The sequence below is a fragment of the Hypomesus transpacificus genome, chromosome 15 (genome assembly GCF_021917145.1).
Source record: "Hypomesus transpacificus isolate Combined female chromosome 15, fHypTra1, whole genome shotgun sequence".
Taxonomy (NCBI): Eukaryota; Metazoa; Chordata; class Actinopteri; order Osmeriformes; family Osmeridae; genus Hypomesus; species Hypomesus transpacificus.
The window spans coordinates 6,418,561-6,437,956 of NC_061074.1; the positions used below are offsets into that span (position 1 = coordinate 6,418,561).

Below are 19,396 nucleotides of genomic sequence, written 5' to 3' on the forward strand. Positions count from 1 at the left end.
TACCAACGTTACCGCTGCTGTGGGTGAAGGTGACTATGCAGCCGGTTCTGCAAACGTAGGCCTGCACGCGCATTTTCAGCCAAGGTCCGCAGGGATTCAAACCAAGCTGATATCACTCTTGAACAAAATCAGAGTACTCAGCCAAGCTACACTATGTTTTTGGGCGAGCTTGCATTGAACGTGGAGGTCCCTATTTTGCATCACATCAAACTTACTATACTATACACATACGATTTAGCTCCATAGATACCCCCCACAAAAGTTCACTGCACCCCCAGTCAAACCGGGCTGCATCCGGGCCCTGATCGCAGCCTGGTGTCAATACCTGGAACATGCAGCAAACTGAACGATGTCATATTGACCACCATCATGAACTCTAAGATCAGTGCAGATGTTGTGGTTCGTACTGCGTTGTGTATAATGGGGACACTGACAGAACTATAGTTTTACTTTTCAGATTTTTCCTGTGCGAAAAGACACAATAGCCCACTAAATGTTACAGCTCACCAACAGTGATGCTGTGACAACCAATGACAATACAATATGTTTAGCGCGAGCATAGGGCAACTTATTCAAATACAGTAATGAGAACTACACACACTCTCACCTCAACCTCAAATTACTCTCTCATCTTCCTGTCACACCACTCCCCCACCCCTGCTGCTGGAGTGACTGAATGGTAGTAATGTTGCTGTGTGGGTGTTGGTAGGTGTGTGGGCGCGTGTTTGATTTTGTGTGTGATGTATACCATACGTTAGGTTCCAGGGCTGCACCTGATTGGCTCAGGCAGAGTGGGGACAGAGAGATTCCAAGGCTGCATGTTTGTTTCTGATAACCTGGGTAAAAGAGTCAATATTGACATACATTCATTTTTTCTTTTACTTTGTATATTTCAGTGTTGTCAATGTGAGTCAATGTGAGTCAATGTTCACATACATTTGTAAGTGATTCATGAGTCAGCAGCAGCCCTGCTTTTCTTCCTCAGGCTCACTGGATCATTCTGCATCTCCACAGCTCCACCTCAGTCCATCTTTAGGGCTGGATCAGTGTCATGGTCTGAAGAGGGGGATTTGTCACCACTTCTGGGCAAATGTATTGGTTTTTAGTAGTCTTTTTGACGATCTCCTTCCTTCACAGCCTACAGAAGTAAACTAGAATATGATTTAGAACTGACATGATGAGCAATCAGTGTCATCACGTTTCTTTCTCTGTCTCTCAGCAGTGCATAGATGTAAGTACCTGGTACATGGTATCTAGTGCTTAGATACCAGGTAGGGGCCTATGGGTCAGCAATGACGTTTTGAAGAGGAAGACCTTCAGGCAGAGGTTTCAGTTTTTACTATCAGTGTGCATCTGTGTGTGTTTGTATCTCCAGTTTCACCATACTGTTAGTCAAGTAGTCTATAGGTCTTTAGGACTGCACTTTAGCCTTTCAGCTCTGTTTGATCAAACAACACAAAGAGTGTCCCCAGTGTGACCCTCAGGGCAAAAGTACAGTGTAGCTGTTCTGAGGAAAGCTGTGTGTGTTGACGTTGTGGACAACCGTCATGAAGCCCACTCACTCAGTCACCCAGTCACTCAGTCACCCAGTCACTCAGTCACTCAGTCAGTCAGTCACTCACCCACTCACTCACTCACTCACTCACTCACTCACTCACTCACTCACTCACACTCAAGTGTGTGTGTATGTGTGTGTGTTGGACATGTGTGTGTGCATCAATAAATGTGTCTTCTGCTTAAAAAAAAGAAAATAAGCTAAATGGGTGTTGGGACAGAGCTTGAGACACAGGTCTGCCTGTTCAGTGCATTTGCCTTGGCATAAACTTGAATCTTAGGCAAGGTTGCCAGGTTCCGTGAGTAAACCCTCACATCAAGTTGTGTGCATTCACTCATATCACACAGGGCTGCTTCTTCAGATTACAAAAACATTCCTAACTACGCAAACTAGGGGTTTAATATAAACCTGGCAACCTGAACCACATACAGACTGTTGTATTGGCATTCGTGAATACAAAAACTAAGCTATTTTTCTGGTATAATTTTTAGTAAAATACAAAAATCAACACCTGTGACAATGATTTGTATCTTGTTAGTAGCTGGTCACGGCACTTTGTTGGAGACGCAGATTAAGGTAAAGTGCTATGAAAGACGGTGAACTGATTAACGGGGAACACGCGAGCTTGTTGTGGCGGAGTCTACGCTCGTTTACATTCTGCATTTCTGTCAGTCGTTGTAGTTGTAAATAATGTTTACCTGACAGCACAGAGGTTGTCGAGAGTGTATTCTTGCCAGAGAGGAGCTATTTGAAGCTTGCAGTACACATGTTCTAATCTAAAGCACAACATTCTGTGAAGTTCTAACTGAACCTTGTATAGGCCTACTGTGTGTAATAACTATGTCGAAAGGCATAGAGGAATCTGGAGAAGGCTCTGGACATAGTTTAAGACAGTTTAAGAATGCATATTACACATAGTCCAATAAACTGAATGTGAAATACTCCTCCAAGTATCTGTGTAACCTTGCAAAGGTAGACATAATTAACTTGCTAGCTACACAAGCTCTTTCTGGTGGTGGTGCTTGTAGTACAGTACGAGGGCTCCCAGAAAGGACCCTCTCATGCACATTAGTTGAAGAGAGGGTATATGTGTCCTCCTGCAGATGGATGTGACAGGGCTGTACAGCCACCTGGCTGGGGTTCCCAAGGCCCTGCTTCCTGGAGTGGGAGGGAAGAAGATCCTGGACTTCTGGTGGGAGACGGTCAACACGTGAGTCACTTCCTGTCACAGTTGATTGATGTCCCCTCTACTGAAAGCCCACCTGACACTTGCCACGAGCACCTCACGAGCACCTCAGGGAGCCCTGAAGAAGGCACCCTAACTCTAACCCTGTTTCTTCCTTCAGGAGGCAGCTGTTCAGTGAAGTCTTCTTGGTTACTAATGCAGACAAGTAAGTACACACTACACAGTTGTACACTTGGAGGGTTCACATGGATAATTTTCAGATACTGACCTGTGGTGCATTCCTCTCCTCTCCACTTTGTCTCTTCTCCGGTCCTTTCCTCTCCAGGTATAAGCACTACGAGCGCTGGGCAACAGCTAATGACTTCCCAGTGGAGAATGTGGTGAATGACGGCAGCACAACGCTGGAGGGCCGACTAGGTGCCATGGCCGACCTGGAGCTGGTGATCCGTAGTCGCAAGCTACATGATGACATCATGGTGGTCAGTAGTTCCACGATGGCATCATGAGTGTCAGTAGCTCCAGGATGACATCATGTTGGTCAGTAGCTCCACTATGACACCCTGGTGGTCAATCGTTTCACTATGACACCCTGGTGGTCTGTAGCTCAACTATGACATTATGGTGGTCTGTAGGTCCAGTATCACATCTGGTTGTCAATAGCTCCACTATGACATCATAGTGGTCAGTGGCTTCATGATTATATAATGGTGATCAGTAGCTCCACTATGACATCATAGTGGTCAGTGGCTCCATGATTACATAATGGTGATCAGTAGCTCCACTATGACATCATAGTGGTCAGTAGTTACAGGAAGATGATCAGCAGCAAGATCACCTTTCTTGGAAATAAAACATGGTGTTTTCTCTTTCTGCAGATCGCAGGTGACATGCTGTGTGCTGACCAGAACTTTGACATTGCCCAGGTGCTCCGGTTCTTCAAGTCCAAGGTTAGATACAGGCCTGGTACTGTAGGCCTAGTACAATACAGTGAACCCAGCATCGTAGTCAAAGTACAGCACAGCAAACCAGGGACTGTAGGCCTGTTAGTCTAAAGAGGTCCTGCAACACTCATTCCCTTAATAGAGAGCTGGTTAGTCAGCTCTGTCTGTCTGTCTCAGCCAGGGGAGCTGGCCATCTACTATGAACTGGAGGAGGGAGAGAAGAGCAGCTCACGGGGCATTGTAGAGGTCTGCCCCAACACACACAGGTAGAGCCATCGTCCGCCCTGACAGACACGTCAACCTGCATGGAGCAAATGGAACAATGCTGCTACTGTGCACGGGTGTGTTTTTAGGGTAACTCGGTTCCTGGAGAAGCCTCTGGCGGGAGTAGCAGAGTCCCGTCTTGCCAGTGTGGTGTTTTACTGCCTCCGCTCTGCCACTCTGCCCTTCATCTCCAACTTCCTGTCCCTGCAGCCACACGTCACCAACAGGAGCTTTGGGCGCTTTTGGGTCAGTCAGCTGACCTGTTTGTGGGTGTATGTGTCTGTGTATGTGTGTACATGCACTGTCACTGAGAAGGTTTTGATGCAACTGTTTCAGGAGTGGCTCATCAACGAGGAGCAGCTTCCTGTGTTCGGGATGAAGCTTCCCACAGGCTTCCAGTTGATTGGCCAAGTGGTCAGTGACATCGCCATCACACCGACGAACTTGGTTTTGGAACAAAAACAATACAGTGAAAATCTGTGTGTGTGTGCTTGTAACAGGGGCTATCAGACTATACCAAATGGCTGGCTCTCTACTCTGCCAAGCAGCAGAACTCTCCAGCCAAGTCAATCATCTGTCGCTCCTATGCCAGGTAGGTCTGGCTCCTCTCCAGAATCCACCCATGGGGGCGGGGCTTGCCAAGGATAAAAGGGTGTCATGTTGTTTGACAGAGTTGGACTGATAGGAAACCCCTCTGATGGTTTCCATGGGAAGACAATCGCCATGTCAATCTCCAACTTCTGGGCTGAGGTCACACTGGTGGAGAGTCAGACTCTGGTGAGAGGATGCATGCATAGACACATTCACCCACACGCACATACACACACGCACATAGGATGGTATGGGTGAACTTAACCGTACTACATTGAGAGACTTGTTGCTCTTGTAGGTTAGTTATAACAAAGTTAACTCTTGTACTCGCTGTGAAATATTTTACTGTTGATTGTTCTTCTACAGGTACAGTCTTGCACTTTCTGAGGTTCATGTTGTTTTAATTTGTAACTTGTATAACTGTATACTCTTATGGGTCTTCCCTTTGGCACTTGTTTAGTTTTTCACAATGAATGCTTCATGTTTTGGCTGCTTGCAATGTTTGGGACTACCTCGTTGTTATGATCAGTGACCTATGCTCTTTTGTAAAGCTCTCTCCTGGAAGTTGCTTTGGATAAAAGTGTCTGCTAAATGCACCATTGTAATGCAAATGTACAGGTGTTTATTGGTGCTTTCCTAAGCATGTGTTTTGTTCAGGTCCTCATGCCTCATCCCCTCAACGACCCCACAGAGTTTGGGAGCCTGCAGGACCTGTTCTGCATCAGCCGCAAAGAGGGGTCAGTCTGGAGGACAAGTACCTCATCTACTCTGACTGCTGGGTGAAATGTTGGATATTATACTGGTTCATGTGTGTGTAGATGGCTGAGGCAAAGTGGAGTAAGGAGGTGATATTGTGTGCTTCACAGCTACCTGGGAGGGCTGCGTTTGCTTCAAGCCACCTGTAAGAAGTTCTACCAGTTCTGCTCCAAACAAGGGTGAGTCAGCAGGCAGTACAGTTAGACTAGGTCTTTTGACCCAAGCCCAGCCTTCTGTCTGGGTCTACAGGAGACAGACAAGCACGATGCACTTTGCTGTAATCACGTTTCATTGCTCTCTGTCTTTGTCTCTGTGCGCCAGGATTGCCCTTACCAAGCAGAACTTCACACTCAAATACGACACCAACATTCCCCGGCAGGTGGTGAGTGTTTGATGTCCAACCAGGTGGGAACATTTGTAGTCATGCTGGTGATGCAACATTCTCTCTCTTATGCTTTCGCTCCCTTTTCATCTTTCTTCCTCTCACTCTCACCCCTGCTCTCAGGGCTTGGCTGGCAGTAGGTAAGACACAGAACATGGTTTTCTCTGTCGCTTAACTGTCTATTCCTCTGCATGCTTTTTTGTAACGTTTGTCTGCATTGGTGTGTTGTGTCTGCAGTGCCATTGTGTCTGCCACCCTGAAGTGTCTGATGAGCTTTTACAACATCACAGAGCGGGTAAGAAGGTTCTCACACACATCTACAGCATGTCTGGGGCCCAGTATGTCTCTGTGTATGTCTCTGTCCTCGCTGAGATAAATGACTGGTGGGCTGTGTTTGTGGTGCTGTGGCTGTGCTTCATCAGGACCTTCCTAAGCCAACCAGAGCAAACTTCATCCTGAATGTGGAGACAGACGAGCTGTTCATCACGGCTGGATTACAGGATAGAGTCGTTCAGGTCAGAGGACAAACTGCACTTAATCCAGTCTGGACTAAACCTGTAATCTGGACTAGATTTATAGTACAGAGTTGTAAAGTTACATCCAAAGGCTGTTTATTACAGGTTTATGAAGGTTTGGTCTACATGGACTTCAGCAAACAGCTAATGGATGATCAGGGCTATGGTAGGTACATTACATAGACTCATAAGACTTTCTCTTGAGTATGATGCTACTTGTGTATTTGTGTGTGTGTGTTTCCTGTGCCCAGGTGATTACGTTTCCATGGATATGAGCAGTTTGCCACCGTTCTGGCTAGCGTACCTGAGTGACCCCAGCGACTCTGGCCGCATCCATAGCAACGTCAGACAACGCTGGCTCAGTGGTATGCTCACTGTGCTGGTATCTTACCACCGCTGTACTTCTAGTTCACTAACCCCAGATACACATACCTCAGTACCTCAAGTTGACTAACCCTTGTACTTGTAGTGTATTAACTGTAAGCAGAGCAGGCACCCAACACGTGTGTCCTGTCCCCGTCTCTCCAGGAGAGCCCCTGGTGGTTGAAGCCATGAAGGGTTTTGCGGAGCTGACTGACCAGGCCAGGTGAGTCCGAGGCCAGGTCACATGGCTACACTGACCGGGTTCTGGGGTTTTAAAACATGGTTCTACTATTCTTAAATTCTATTGTTCCTATGGTCTGGATTCTCCATGGTCTCACTGTTCTAATTGCTAGGTTCTCAATGGTGTTAGTGTTTTTGAAGGACTGGGTTCTTCATGGTTCTAGTGTTCTAACAACTGGGTTCCCTCTCCTTGCAGGCTAGCATTGCAGGGCAGGGACTGGAGCAGACTGGCTCAGCTGATGGACCAGAACTTTGAGCTGCGCAGGTGAAGAAGGGCTGCCAGCCACCCAGCCCCTGAGGCTGACCCACAACTACCATACGTATACAGATATACAGATCATAGTGTACATAAAACTGTATACATCATGTCATACATCTGTATATAATATACATATATCAGACGTAAACATATGATATGTGTCATATTATACATGTACATCTGTGTACATGTATAATATGTGCCACAGGTCAGTCTACTCTGAAGAGTGTCTGGGACCTGGAAACCTGAAAATGGTGCAGCTGGCCAGACAGGTAAACTGCTTGCTAACAGATCTTGCCAAGAACCAGTATTGCACCGTATGACTTCTTCACGTGTGTGTGTGTGTGTGTTGACAGTTTGGCTCTGCAGTGAAGCTTCCAGGAAGTGGAGGAGCAGTGGTGGGTCTGTGCCCAGACCAGTACCATCTGGTGAGACTGGCCTGTGTTTCACCAGGGCTCTGTCATTCTGGGTTATCAATGAATGGGGATGGTTGGATCTAGGAACGTTGGACTCTTTGACGGAAAAAAGGATATTGAACTGGCGGAAAATTGACCTACTTCCTTTATGATGAGCCTCTCATTGTGTTTTAACTGTAGTGCTTCGTATAATGTGTGTGTGTGCATTTTTTGTTATCTTGTATTGAAGTATTTGTGAGTGTGTGTGTGTTTATAAACGGTGTGTGCAAGGCTATTACTTATGATGTACCCAAGGTTCAGACCTTGGTAAAAAAAGAAAATTATTTTCTCATTTTTATTCTAAAAGAATAATATTCCCTATTCTAAATAATAAAATGACCCAGGGCTGATGCTTTGTGACGATGATGGCCTGTGGTTGGACCTCACAAAAATTCAGACTTGGTGAGTGTGAGTGTTAACAGTATAGTATGTAGTAAACATATTAACTGTAGTGTATATGTCTGACCACCAGGTGGAGATGAGGAAGGCGTTCCAGGAGGCCGGCTGTGTGTTCTGTGTCATTGTGCCCTACAACCCATCTGCTAGCCTACAAAGCTGCCAGGATTGAGCAGGCATTATATTCGTAACTGAATCATTCAACTGTATAATCTGTAAAATAATGAAATGAGACCAATATTTTTTTATTGATTGGGGTCAGTGTGATCCGTAATGGAGTAGGAATTAATTGTGAAGGCGGATGTTGGAGAAAAGATAATGCATTGTAGATATACTGCCATATGTGATGTTTTTCAATTAGGCTTCAATCTGTAAAAAAAAAAATACATATATATATTTATATATACATTTATATTTGCAATGTATCAATCTGTATCGTTAAAGAGGTCCTTATTTATAGCCTACGTTCACTACTGAAAACTGCTCTGGAGACACACTCACACTCGATCTCATAATTGAACGCTTCTTCAGGGGGCGGGGAGCTACCAGAGTCTGTTGTCACACATAGTTATCAAGCCCAAACAGTCGTACACCAATTCGCGACCTCGCCGCACCACGGCTGAGAGGTAATTCTGAATGGAACCGTGAGAAATGGCAGCAAAAGACGATCTCTACTCCAAAATGATCCCGAGGAGACTTCGGCAGAATCGACAGGGCACTGTGAAATGTGGATCAAATTTGGACGTCCTACTATCGATGGGTTTTCCCAAAGCCAGGGCGTAAGTAGCCTGCCTGCCAGACACTTCTAATAAGTCGGCTACAAGTAAAAATGGCATACAGTGAATCTGACCACAAGTAATTTTATATGCATAACAGTTAATGCTCGTAAGTTACAGTTAGGTACGTAGCTTTAATATCTCTGACTGTGTTTCTCGTCATCATGCGCTTCTACGTACCCGGACACCGCATAGTTGCCGAGTTCGTATCGCATATTGACAGCGCGTGTTGCTTGTCAGACTTTGTCAGTAGGCTAATTGTACATATAGTCCGTTTGGTCCAGGCTACACATCTTCAAGGTGTGGTCATGTTAGTATAGCTTTTCAGAATGATCACATAGACAGTCACGCAATAACTCCGAAGTGTAATATGTAAAAATTGAAGTCATGAGGGAACTAAAATCAGAGAGAGAGAGAGAGCGAGAGAGCGAGACAGAAAGACTCAGAGAAAGAAGAAGTGTGTGTCATCGGGGTCACGCAGTCTTGTGTCCTAAATAGTTAGACTGGTGTGCGAACTGAGCTCTTCAGCCGTGTTGCTACAACTGTCCTGTCTGCAAGACATTCAGTATGTGGGGCTCTATGACTCACAAAAATGAACACACACATAATAATGTGTGCCCAACAGCACCACAAAGGTGTATCCACCAACATATAGGAAAATGTATTTTTACTGTACAACCATAACACATTGAATTTGTGTGTTTACCAGATGAAAAACGTGTGTGTTTTTGTGGTACACTTATGCGGCCAGTTTCTCTTTGAATGGTGTGAAAAGAAATTCACAACTATTGAATTTACCAACAGACATTGCCTGTCTCAGGGTCCTGGGTGACTGACCGAACATACACATGCATCAATACAACCCCAGGCTCTGTATGTCAGCCAGGAGATGGAGAGAGAAGTATAAAGAGAGAGACGTGTGTGTGTGTGTTGAGGAGGTGGGGAATAGAGCTAGACTAGATGCCCTAAGGCAGGCCACGAGCTTGTCTGCTCACAGACCATGTCTGCTTGGCTCTGACAGCCAGTTATCAATTGCCTCTTCTTCCTTCCCTTCCTCTTGTGTTTCTCTTTCTTTCCACCTCCTTTTCTCTCTCTCTCTCTCTCTCTCTCTCTCTCTCTCTCTCTCTCTCTCTCTCTCTCTCTCTCTCTCTCTCTCTCTCTCTCTCTCTCTCTCTCTCTCTCTCTCTCTCTCTCTCTCTCTCTGTCTCTCTCTGTCTGTCTGTCTGTCTCTCTCTCTCTCTAAACCTCTGTCTATAATCCCCTCCTATCTCGTTTTAACCCCGCTCCCTCCCTTTCCTCTCTCCTACCCCCTGTTCTTCTCTTCTCATTCTTCTCTTTCTTCCATCTTACAACTATTGACCCACTAAATTTCCTCACTGACTTAAAGGGAAAGTACACTTGTCAGACACCCTGAGTGCTTCTGATACACTCGGGTCCTCTCCAGTATGTTAGGCTGGTCTAGTCAGGTTCCATGCAGTATATTCTGCTGGTCACTGTCCAGATCTAGTGTGTGTGTGTGTGTGTGTGTGTGTGGAGACAGTTGTTCCCAGGCCTATGAAGCAGCTCACACACCCTCTGCATATTTCAGGGACTGACAGCTGTCTTCCCTCCTTCCAACAGTCTGTTTGACTCTGTCCATTGGCTTCCATAGGCTGTCTTCCTGTCCTCTCTTCTCTACCTTTAGACATGAGTATATCTATGTCTGTGTGCAAGCTTGTCTACAAACGCACATGAATCAACTCCTTTTTAGTTTTATTCTGTTGGTGTGTGCCTCTGCGTGTGTGTGTGTTTATGTGTGTGTTTATGTGACTGGCCATCTGTGTGTGCTACCTGTGCCAAGATTATTCTGATTCCCAGCCAGGAGCTACTATATGTCTTTTCAGCACTGTTATGTCTCTCTTTTTATTTAGAATTTTTTTATCTCTCTCTTTTATCCCTTCCCTTCTTTTCTCCCTTTCTCTGGTGAGGCTCCATCCTTGAATTGTTTAGTATTTAGGCTACATACAATTGTATGTGACCTCAACAACTGTTATCTGGCTTTTTGGGAGATCTGTTTCCTGCAGAGGACGAGGAGATAGATGAAGGAGTGAGAAGGAGAGCAGAGCAGTGCCTTGGCTCTATCTGGAGAAGTGGAGGATAGATTATTTTGTTCATGTAGCGTTTCCAGAGGTCTGACAGTGTTAATAATCTGCTTGAAGCTCCTAGAAGGAGATGGTGATTAGAAGGAACACTGAGGGAGCCAGAAGGAACCTACTGTTTCACTGTGTGCACTAGGCTGTTGTGTATGTATTGTGTTAGTGTGTATTCCCCTACGCTAGCCTGTGTATGTGTGTACGCAGTCCCAGACAGAAGGAGGCTCAAAAACAATGTCCAGTGGAACAGGAAGTGGTTTATCAGTCTTATAATAGTGAGACAGGAAATGTGTGTGTCCCTTAGCTGCACCAGCCAGAACAAACACAGGATTCCGGGAATAGAACCAGGTAGTTACTGCCATGACTACACCCTGTTAGCAAGTAGCTAGCCAGAGAAGGCTTAACAATAGCCCTGCTAAGGCTACACCTAGCTAGATTTTGGTTGCCAGAGTAGGCTCTACAATAGAAGAGTATGGCTACAGCCATTTGGCAATACTCTTGTGGTGTCTGTCTGTCTGTCTGTCTGTCTGTCTGTCTGTCAGTCACTCCCAGCTCCCAGAGCACGTGTGCCAGAGGGTGGGTGTGTGTGTTGGAGTGTGTGTATATGATCAGGCCAGTGAGTCTGGAGCACAACTGTTGTCAAACAATGTGTGTGTGTGTGTGAAAGAGGAGGAAGAGGAGGGGCCAGGGAGGCAGGGTTAGGGTATCCTGGTCAAAACAACTGTGCTGTGAGCCAGCCAGCCAGCATCTCAGCATGTGTTTCCTTGTAATGTGTGTCGTACTGTATCAGACATGAAGTAGACGAGGGGGGGGGGGGGGGTGTCCAGTTAGCCACAGCTAAGCATGTCACACTTTGTCATGGTACCACATTACACCTCTTACTTTTCCCGTCTGTCAGAATCTCTGGTTTTGTTTCTTAGACCCAGAGGGAGGCTGGGGCTGGTATTGAGAGGCTATGGGAGGGAGGCTGGTGCGGGTGGAGTGGGGATGTAGATTGGAGGTGGAAGGCTGGGGGAATGGATGTTGGGCTGATGTTGGGGGTTGGAGAGAACAAAGTAGAGTCACAGCCCAGCTAGGTGCTGCTAAATGACTCCTCTAGCTCTCCAAACGTGAAAACAATCTTGTGCCGTTCTCTCCTCCACAGACTGAAAGCCCTTGTTTCAACAGGAGGCAGGAGTGTACAGGTAGCATGTGACTGGTGAGTTAACAGAGCCACTCACGCATTGACACACTTATAGCATGAAGTGATATACTGCCTCCTGAAGAAAGGAAGGCCCTCTGCCCCTTTGCTCTTCCCCCACCACCACCCTCAGGTTGTTTTCCCATGTGGATGACCCGTTCCTGGATGAGCCACTCCCCAGGGAGTACGTGCTGTACTTGCGGCCCAGCGGACCACTCCAGAACCAGCTGTCCCACTTCTGGGAGCAGAGCCGGGTCACCTGCGGCAGGAACAAGGCCCACAACATCTTCCCCCACATCACGCTCTGCCAGTTCTTCATGGTGAGGAGGAAATACACTCACCAGGAACTGACCAGGGTTCAGGATGTCAGTGCTGACATCTCCCCCTCTCCTCCCTTCCCATTTTCCTCTCCTCCCTTCTTCTTCTCCGCTCCTTTCACCCAGTGTGCTGACCAGAGGGTGGAGGCTCTGGGTCAGGCCCTCCAGACCACCGTGGGCCAGTGGCGTGGCCGTTTCCCCTCCCCCCTCCCCCTGGAACTCTACTCTTCCCCCTCCTTCATCGGCCTCTTCGTCCAGGAGTCGGTTGCTGACGTCATGAGGCAGTTTGCCGCTGACTTTTCTACAGAGGCTGCCAGGAAGGCAGGTGAGTCCAGATGAGAAGAGTTAGAAGAAGCTACTGTGTCTGGTTGTCTGTCTGACTGCCTTTTGCGTATCTCATTGCAATGGTTTCTGGCCACTAAGTGATCAGTTTGGAGATTAATCCCGGTAGATTAGAGTAGCTGGAAGCCCTGGCAGCTCTCCAGTTTCTCTGACAACGCCACATTCAGATTATCAGCAGACAGAAAGCCAGAACACTGTTTTACACGCCAGTAAAACAGTCCGCTGCAGAAACATCCTCTCCTTCAAACACTTTCTCTGTTTTTGTTTCTCCATCTCCCCCCCCCAACCCCACCTGTTCTATTTTTCTCCATCCCTGCATCTCTTCCTTTCCTTCCTTTCTCTTTCCCTCCATCTCTTCCTGTCTCTGTCCATCCCTCAATCTCTCTCTACTTCCCTAGATGTGCTAGTGGAGCCTCACAGGAAACAGCTCCATGTGACGCTGGCATACCACTTCCCAACCAATCAACTTCCAGTCCTGGAGCGACTGGCCAAGGGCATCGAGGTTAAGTTGGGCTGTGATTGGTTAGCTGTCCTCCTTTCCCGGGACATACGATTTGCCAATCATGAGGTAACATCTACCTGTTACACTGACACATGTACTCTTACCCCCATAGCCTACACTAACACACCTCTCCTCTCTCCTCTTCCCCCTCCTCTCCTCTCTCCCCTCTCACTCCCTCTCACTCCTGCCCCCCAGACAGTGAGGGTCATGTACCCCTACGTCCCCCAGAATGAGGATGAGCTGGAGTTGCTTCCTGGCGACTTCATCTTCACGTCTGCCCTGGAGCAGGGTGGGGCCAGTGAGGGCTGGGTCCTGGGATCCTCTCTGGCCTCAGGGCTGTCCGGCCTGCTGCCGGAAAACTATGTCAGCCCTGCAGATGAGAGTGACACCTGGACACTACATGGGTGAGAGCACCGTAGCAGTACAATGAAGTGGATTGGAATGGACACAATTCAATGTGATTGCAACTGCAACACAAATGATGTAACAGCTTATTGGAGAGGCAGCATTAAGTCTGCTTGGGGAGAGACAGCAGGCCTGCAGAGGAGATGAGTGAATGTTTGTCCTCCACAGGTCCTACTCCTTCTTCGATAGGGAGGTCTCCTCCTCTGACAGAGTCAGCAGGGACAGAGTGTCGTTTGACGGACAGCTAGATACCCGTCTTCTTGACAATGGCAGCCCTGAGGAAATGCCCACACTGAGCCTCATCTGCCATCCCATGCAGGTACATTTACCTGACCTAGTCGCCTGACCTAGTCGCCTGACCTAGTCGCCTGACCTAGTCGCCTGACCTAGTCACCTGACCTGAAGTAATCACCTGACCTGAAGTAATCACCTGACCTGAAGTAATCACCTGACATGTAGTCACCTCTCTTACTAACTCCATCTCTCTACATATGTCTCTCTCTATCCCTGTTATTCAATCTCAATCTCTCATCCTCTATTTCTCTCATACTCCATCTGTCTTTCCCTTCTCTCCCTCTCTTTCAACTGTTCCCCCCATTTCTCTGTCAGGCACTGCGTATTAGCAGTAATCACTCGCGCCAGGCCAAGAGGACCCTGCTGGTCTGTCGCCATGGCGAGAGGATGGACGTGGTGTTTGGAAAACACTGGCTTTCTCTCTGTTCTGACAATACAGGTCTACACACACACACACACACACACACACACACACTCTCTGTTCTGACAATACATGTTTACACACACACACACACACACACACTCTCTGCTCTGACAATACATGTCTACACACACATACACTCAGTGTTAGTGTGTGTGTGGTAACATTGAAGTGTTTGTGTTTAAAGGGACTGTTTCCCCCAAAATCTAAAATGCATTTCTTCTCTCACCAGTAGTGCTATTTATCCATCTAGATAGTTTGCAGAGTTTTTGAGATATCTGCTTTAGAAATGGCAGCCTTTTCTTCCTACTGACTACCACTCCCGCCAACCATATCAGAGCAGGAAGCTCAAGCCTCTCGTTCAAGAGTAGAAGCACGCTTCTTTCTGCGTGGTGATGGTTGGCAGGCAGAGTTTGGTAGAAAGAAAATAGTTCCTACATAAAACTTGTCACAACAAGGTCTGTACATAATCTTTTGTAACCGGGTTATGATTTTCTGGAAAGAGTCATTGCAGAGTTTTTAATTATTTATTTTTTTACCACAAGATTAGCCCAATGTAGTTCCATTATATTTAAGAGAAGGCAGACATCTCTACGGCACCAAAAACATTCTAGATGGAAAAATGGCACAACAGGTTGGTACTGTATGTATTTTAGATTTGGGGGTGAACTGTCCCTTTATTAGAACATTGTTTTTACTTTATTTATTCATTGGTATATATATCTGTGTATCTGTTGTGTATATGCTGGGGTGTGTGCATGTATGTGTGTGATGTGTGCTACAGGTCGATATGTGCGCTCCAACCTGAATATGCCCCCCAGCCTGCCCCTCTGGGGGGAGCAGAGAGACTACAACATGGATGCTCCCATCACAGTTCTCGGTTCCACACAGGCAGCCGTCGTTGGTACGGACCTTTCTGCTCCGATCTGAATTGATTATCATTAAGTAGGTTTACTGTACATCAAACTGTGGTTTGTGAAACAAAACATCAGCATGTCAGCTGTGCCGCGTCCCCTTACAGTGTGGGTGCTGCTGCCCTCTGCTGGTTAGTCTTAAGAACGCCATCTGGATTAGCCATCTACAATATACACCTTTTTTATAATACCAGCAGGTTACTGAAATGTTTCCAACATGTTCAGCGTTCCAGAGGTATAGGTGAACGGCTTTGTTTATTTGTGTTGCAGGAGCAGCATTGTTGGAGAGTAACACAGTTATCGACCATGTGTACTGTTCTCCCTCCCTGCGCTGTGTGCAGACAGCTCACAATATCATTAAGGGTGAGTTCAACTCACACACACACAGGCATGTATGCACACACACACACACACACAAAAGTATGCATACCTGAGTGTTTACCTGTAAATTCACATACAGAAATACAAGTGTTTTGTTCCTGGGCCTGGGTAACCTGTCCTCTGTCTCCCCTACAGGACTGCAGCAGGAAGGAAGGCTGAGGGTCCGGGTCGAGCCAGGCCTGTTTGAGTGGACCAAGTGGGTTTCAGGGAGCGCTCTCCCTGAATGGATCAGCCCCAGTGACCTAACAGCACACTACTGTGTAGACACAGCCTACAGGTCAGTCTAGACAGCCTACAGGTCGATCTAGGCAGCCTACAGGTCAGTCTAGACAGCCTACAGGTCGATCTAGGCAGCCTACAGGTCAGTCTAGACAGCCTACAGGTCAGTCTAGACAGCCTACAGGTCAGTCTAGACAGCCTACAGATCGATCTAGACAGCCTACAGGTCGATCTAGACAGCCTACAGGTCAGTATAGACAGCCTACAGGTCGGTCTAGACAGCCTACAGGTCGTTCTAGACAGCCTACAGGTCAGTCTAGACAGCCTACAGGTCAGTCTAGACAGCCTACAGGTCAGTCTAGACAGCCTACAGGTCAGTCTAGACAGCCTACAGGTCAGTCTAGACAGCCTTACAGTCACATCTGTGAATCTCCAGACCTCATGTTAACTTGTGTCAGTGGCGGATTTAGTGATTTGGAGGCACCAGGCGAAGACAGGCATGTGGCCCCCTTAACTCTTATTCTCACTTTTTTCAATCCATATAATAATTATTAATATAAAAATAACTAGCGAGGGTACAATTTCTGTAGCCTGGCTCTGCCCTCCTACGTACTTCCGCTCAATTTGGATTTTGCTTCTGTACTAGGTCTGGGAGTTTGACTTTGAAGTCGGTTTTCAGAAACACATTTTTTGTAGGTCCAATCAGCGGACAGAGGGAGTGGCTGAGAACGATGACGTTAATGTTGTACACTAGTTTGAGTAGTTTAGTAATGGCGGTGGAGAAAGATGTGAGCGAAGCTATTCTGCGGTTTTGGCAACGCTGACGAATATCCATAAGTTAAAGCCGGAGCAAGAACATTCCTTGCTACTGTTTCATATTAACCAACTGATATGACGGGCTTTGCTGCGCAGTTGCTGCAATCGATGGAATAGTCCACAGTAGTAACGGTTGGGAGGGGAAGTCTGCTTTGACACAAATAGAATACATGCTCTGTTGGTATCTTTGTTGATACCTTTGGGGAAGGTTATGACTTTTAATCAATTTGTATTATTATGATAGTTATTATTGATCATATAGTATTTTTATGGAGTCTTTCAAGGGGCCCCTGGCAGCTGGGGGCCCCAGGCGGTTGCCTACTTTGCCTAATGGGTAAGTCCGCCCCTGACTTGTGTCTCCAGACCTCTGCTCCCAGCCTCCCAGCTCCGTGTGTCTGAGTCCTATGACAGCTATGTGAGCCGCAGCTACCAGGTCACCAAGGACATCCTGGCAGCCTGCAAGAACACAGGCAGGTGTCTGTGTGTGTGTCTCTGTGTGTGTGTGTGTCTGTATCTGTGTGTGTGTGTCTGTATCTGTGTGTGTGTGTGTGTCTGTGTCTCTTTGAGACGTATGCATTTGGGTCTGATTGAGATGTGTGTGTTCTGACCGGTGATTGTTATCCCTTGTGTACCTGTTGTCCCTACAGGAAGAGGGGTTCTGCTGGTGGCTCATGCGTCCTCCCTGGAGGCCTGTACGCGCCAGCTGCAGGGGCGGAGTCCACAGAACGCCAAGGACTTCATACAAGTGGTCAGAAAGGTGTGTCTGAGACAACTCCATCTTTCTCAACACCCCTCCATCTCCTCCACCTTCTCTCCATCTCCCCCTTTTTCTGACCATCTCTGTTTTCCTCTCCCCCCTCATCATATAGCCCTCTCCCTCCCCTATCTATCTCACCTTTCCTCTGCCCTCTCCACTCTTGTCCCAACTTCCTCTCTTTATTCTTCTGTCACTTCCTCTTTCTTCTCTCTCTTGTTCTGTACCTGGCAGTTGTCCAAATGCCCTCTTTCCATCTTGTAGCTATTCCGAGTTGTTGTCTAAGGCGTTCAGCAGGTATTCCTTTCCTCCAGGTTCCGTACCTAGGCTTGTGTTCATGTGAGGAGCAGGGAGACACAGGAGTGTGGCAGCTGGTGGCCCCGCCCATCCCACCTCTCACTCATGGACCCAACCACAGCTTCAACTGGAGGGAGGCACTGCTGCAGGAATGAAACATTGCTGAAGCCACCAGGGCCTCAAACCACTTTAATTAACAGTGTTTCTATGTGCAGTTTATGAAATGAATGTTACAGGAGTTTTGGGGGGGATCCAGCAAATGTAGAGGTATGATATTATGTCAGGGCTACTCCAGGATTATGTCAGGGTTATGACATTTTTATGTCAGGCGATGTCAGGACTATGTCAGGGTTATGATATGTTCATATCAGGCCTGTGTCAGAACTATGTGAGGACTAATTCAGGCTGTGTCAGGACTATATCAGGGCTCAAGCTTGACTGTGAGCATGTCTGCATTGCTACTGAAGAGCTGTTCCTAATGTTTCATCTGCCAGCCTTTACTGAGGTGGTGATCACCTAGAGGAAGTCAAGGTCAGGTGCCAAGAGCATCAAGTTAATGTATTTATTTGTAGCATAGTGGGGTGGATGGAAATGGCCGTCTCAGGTGCTGATTGGTTGAAAACCAAGCTGCCTCAGGTTCTGATTGGTGGATGAAAAAACTGCCTCAGGTTCTGCTTGACAGATAATGTCTGAGTGCCTCATCATGCTAGCTTAAGCTATTAACTCAGAGTGGTGATATGTGTGAGAGTGTGTGTGTGAGCGTGTGTGAGAGTGTGCATAGCCCCAGCAGACAGTCTCTGGGCTATGACCCACTACAATTCAACTGAAGAGCTTTACCGTCTTATTTATTGTGCATTGATGTAAGTTATGCTGTATGATATTATTTACTTTCATGTCGAGTCTCCTTGCTATGAGTTAGTGTTGAAGAAATATGGCAATAAGATAACGGTGTCTTTTCAGACACCACATTTAAATAAATATACACATCTAACTTTTCCAACAGTTCCCTGTTTTCCCAATGGTAAGGTGCTTATTTCAGAACACTTGTGACTTGTCCATTTTCAGGGGACAGGAATACTGAAATCTGGCTGTGACATGTCACAGCCACTCTCAGGCTTACCTGGTGGAGTATGGTGGCAGCAGGGTCAGAAGTAGCCTAAAGCAGTTGGAAATGAAAAGAACACAATTGTGACTCACACACAGGCAGACATGGAACAGACTCGCTGGGTCAGATTTATAGGAGCTTCCGATCCACTAAAAAACAAGTAATTATCGGAGAGCCTCTAATAGTGCTCTTAGTGTTCTTTTCAAGCTTTTAAAGTAATTCGTGATTGATCGCTAATTATCGGTGACGGAGCCTCTCGAGACAGCTGAACACTCCCCACCTACCCCCACCCCCTACTTCTTCCGGTTTGACGGGAGCAAGAACTTACAAACGGTCGACTCTGCTCCTTGTTCATTGGAGTCAATAGTCTTCTAGACGTTTGAATAATCATTGATCCAATGAAGGAAGTTGCAATTAAAGCACTGGCTTACCGACAACATCATGAACAGTAGGTTTACAATAATAAAAATAACTATGACCATGTCACTAGTACACAGGGTGTCAACTTGGAACGCAGTGACGAGTCTGCTTCACAGTAAATCCAGAATGAAATTTAAAATAAAAGTTGATTGCGATGGGCCAAATATGGATCAGTCCCGAATCAACTGATAGATCGAGGACCATTGGATTTATCCCCC

General features: G+C 46.8%; 2 protein-coding genes across 4 annotated transcripts; both read left to right on the forward strand.

Annotated features, from left to right (window-relative positions):
* The first annotated feature begins 1,960 nt into the window (after positions 1 to 1,960).
* On the forward strand, positions 1,961 to 8,302 carry LOC124477695 (glucuronokinase with putative uridyl pyrophosphorylase). Of its 2 annotated transcripts, XM_047035660.1 has the most exons (23): positions 1,961 to 2,131; positions 2,659 to 2,765; positions 2,902 to 2,946; positions 3,067 to 3,220; positions 3,617 to 3,688; positions 3,860 to 3,948; positions 4,036 to 4,192; positions 4,283 to 4,360; positions 4,447 to 4,538; positions 4,618 to 4,723; positions 5,195 to 5,274; positions 5,404 to 5,472; positions 5,615 to 5,675; positions 5,799 to 5,815; positions 5,913 to 5,970; positions 6,098 to 6,190; positions 6,296 to 6,356; positions 6,442 to 6,555; positions 6,719 to 6,776; positions 6,990 to 7,058; positions 7,261 to 7,324; positions 7,409 to 7,480; positions 7,980 to 8,301. In XM_047035660.1, the coding sequence occupies exons 1-23, from the start codon at positions 2,075 to 2,077 to the stop codon at positions 8,073 to 8,075; spliced, it is 1,869 nt and encodes a 622-aa protein (XP_046891616.1). In that variant the 5' UTR covers positions 1,961 to 2,074; the 3' UTR covers positions 8,076 to 8,301. The 2 variants fall into 2 exon arrangements, with proteins under 2 accessions (XP_046891616.1, XP_046891617.1); XM_047035661.1 differs by lacking the exons at positions 1,961 to 2,131; positions 2,659 to 2,765; positions 2,902 to 2,946 and having other exon boundaries at positions 3,187 to 3,278; positions 7,980 to 8,302.
* Positions 8,303 to 8,459: 157 nt separating this feature from the next.
* Positions 8,460 to 18,658, forward strand: LOC124477694 (ubiquitin-associated and SH3 domain-containing protein B-like). 2 transcript variants are annotated; one of them, XM_047035659.1, is made up of 14 exons: positions 8,463 to 8,682; positions 11,956 to 12,009; positions 12,125 to 12,311; positions 12,435 to 12,633; positions 13,049 to 13,218; positions 13,348 to 13,556; positions 13,726 to 13,876; positions 14,167 to 14,290; positions 15,057 to 15,176; positions 15,457 to 15,549; positions 15,703 to 15,844; positions 16,966 to 17,072; positions 17,250 to 17,359; positions 17,671 to 18,658. In XM_047035659.1, the coding sequence occupies exons 1-14, from the start codon at positions 8,555 to 8,557 to the stop codon at positions 17,806 to 17,808; spliced, it is 1,932 nt and encodes a 643-aa protein (XP_046891615.1). In that variant the 5' UTR covers positions 8,463 to 8,554; the 3' UTR covers positions 17,809 to 18,658. The 2 variants fall into 2 exon arrangements, with proteins under 2 accessions (XP_046891614.1, XP_046891615.1); XM_047035658.1 differs by having other exon boundaries at positions 8,460 to 8,682; positions 13,049 to 13,556.
* The last annotated feature ends 738 nt before the right edge of the window (positions 18,659 to 19,396 follow it).

Bases quoted from the DNA above. Each gene is read 5' to 3' on its own strand.
- LOC124477694 (XM_047035658.1), top strand. From the start codon at position 8,555: ATGGCAGCAAAAGACGATCTCTACTCCAAAATGATCCCGAGGAGACTT. The intron at 13,877-14,166 runs GTACATTTACCT...TTTCTCTGTCAG, and splicing joins TCATCTGCCATCCCATGCAG to GCACTGCGTATTAGCAGTAA. The intron at 15,845-16,965 runs GTCAGTCTAGAC...TTGTGTCTCCAG, and splicing joins TGTGTAGACACAGCCTACAG to ACCTCTGCTCCCAGCCTCCC.
- LOC124477695 (XM_047035660.1), top strand. From the start codon at position 2,075: ATGATTTGTATCTTGTTAGTAGCTGGTCACGGCACTTTGTTGGAGACG. The intron at 3,221-3,616 runs GTCAGTAGTTCC...CTCTTTCTGCAG, and splicing joins TACATGATGACATCATGGTG to ATCGCAGGTGACATGCTGTG. The intron at 7,481-7,979 runs GTGAGACTGGCC...TCTGACCACCAG, and splicing joins GCCCAGACCAGTACCATCTG to GTGGAGATGAGGAAGGCGTT.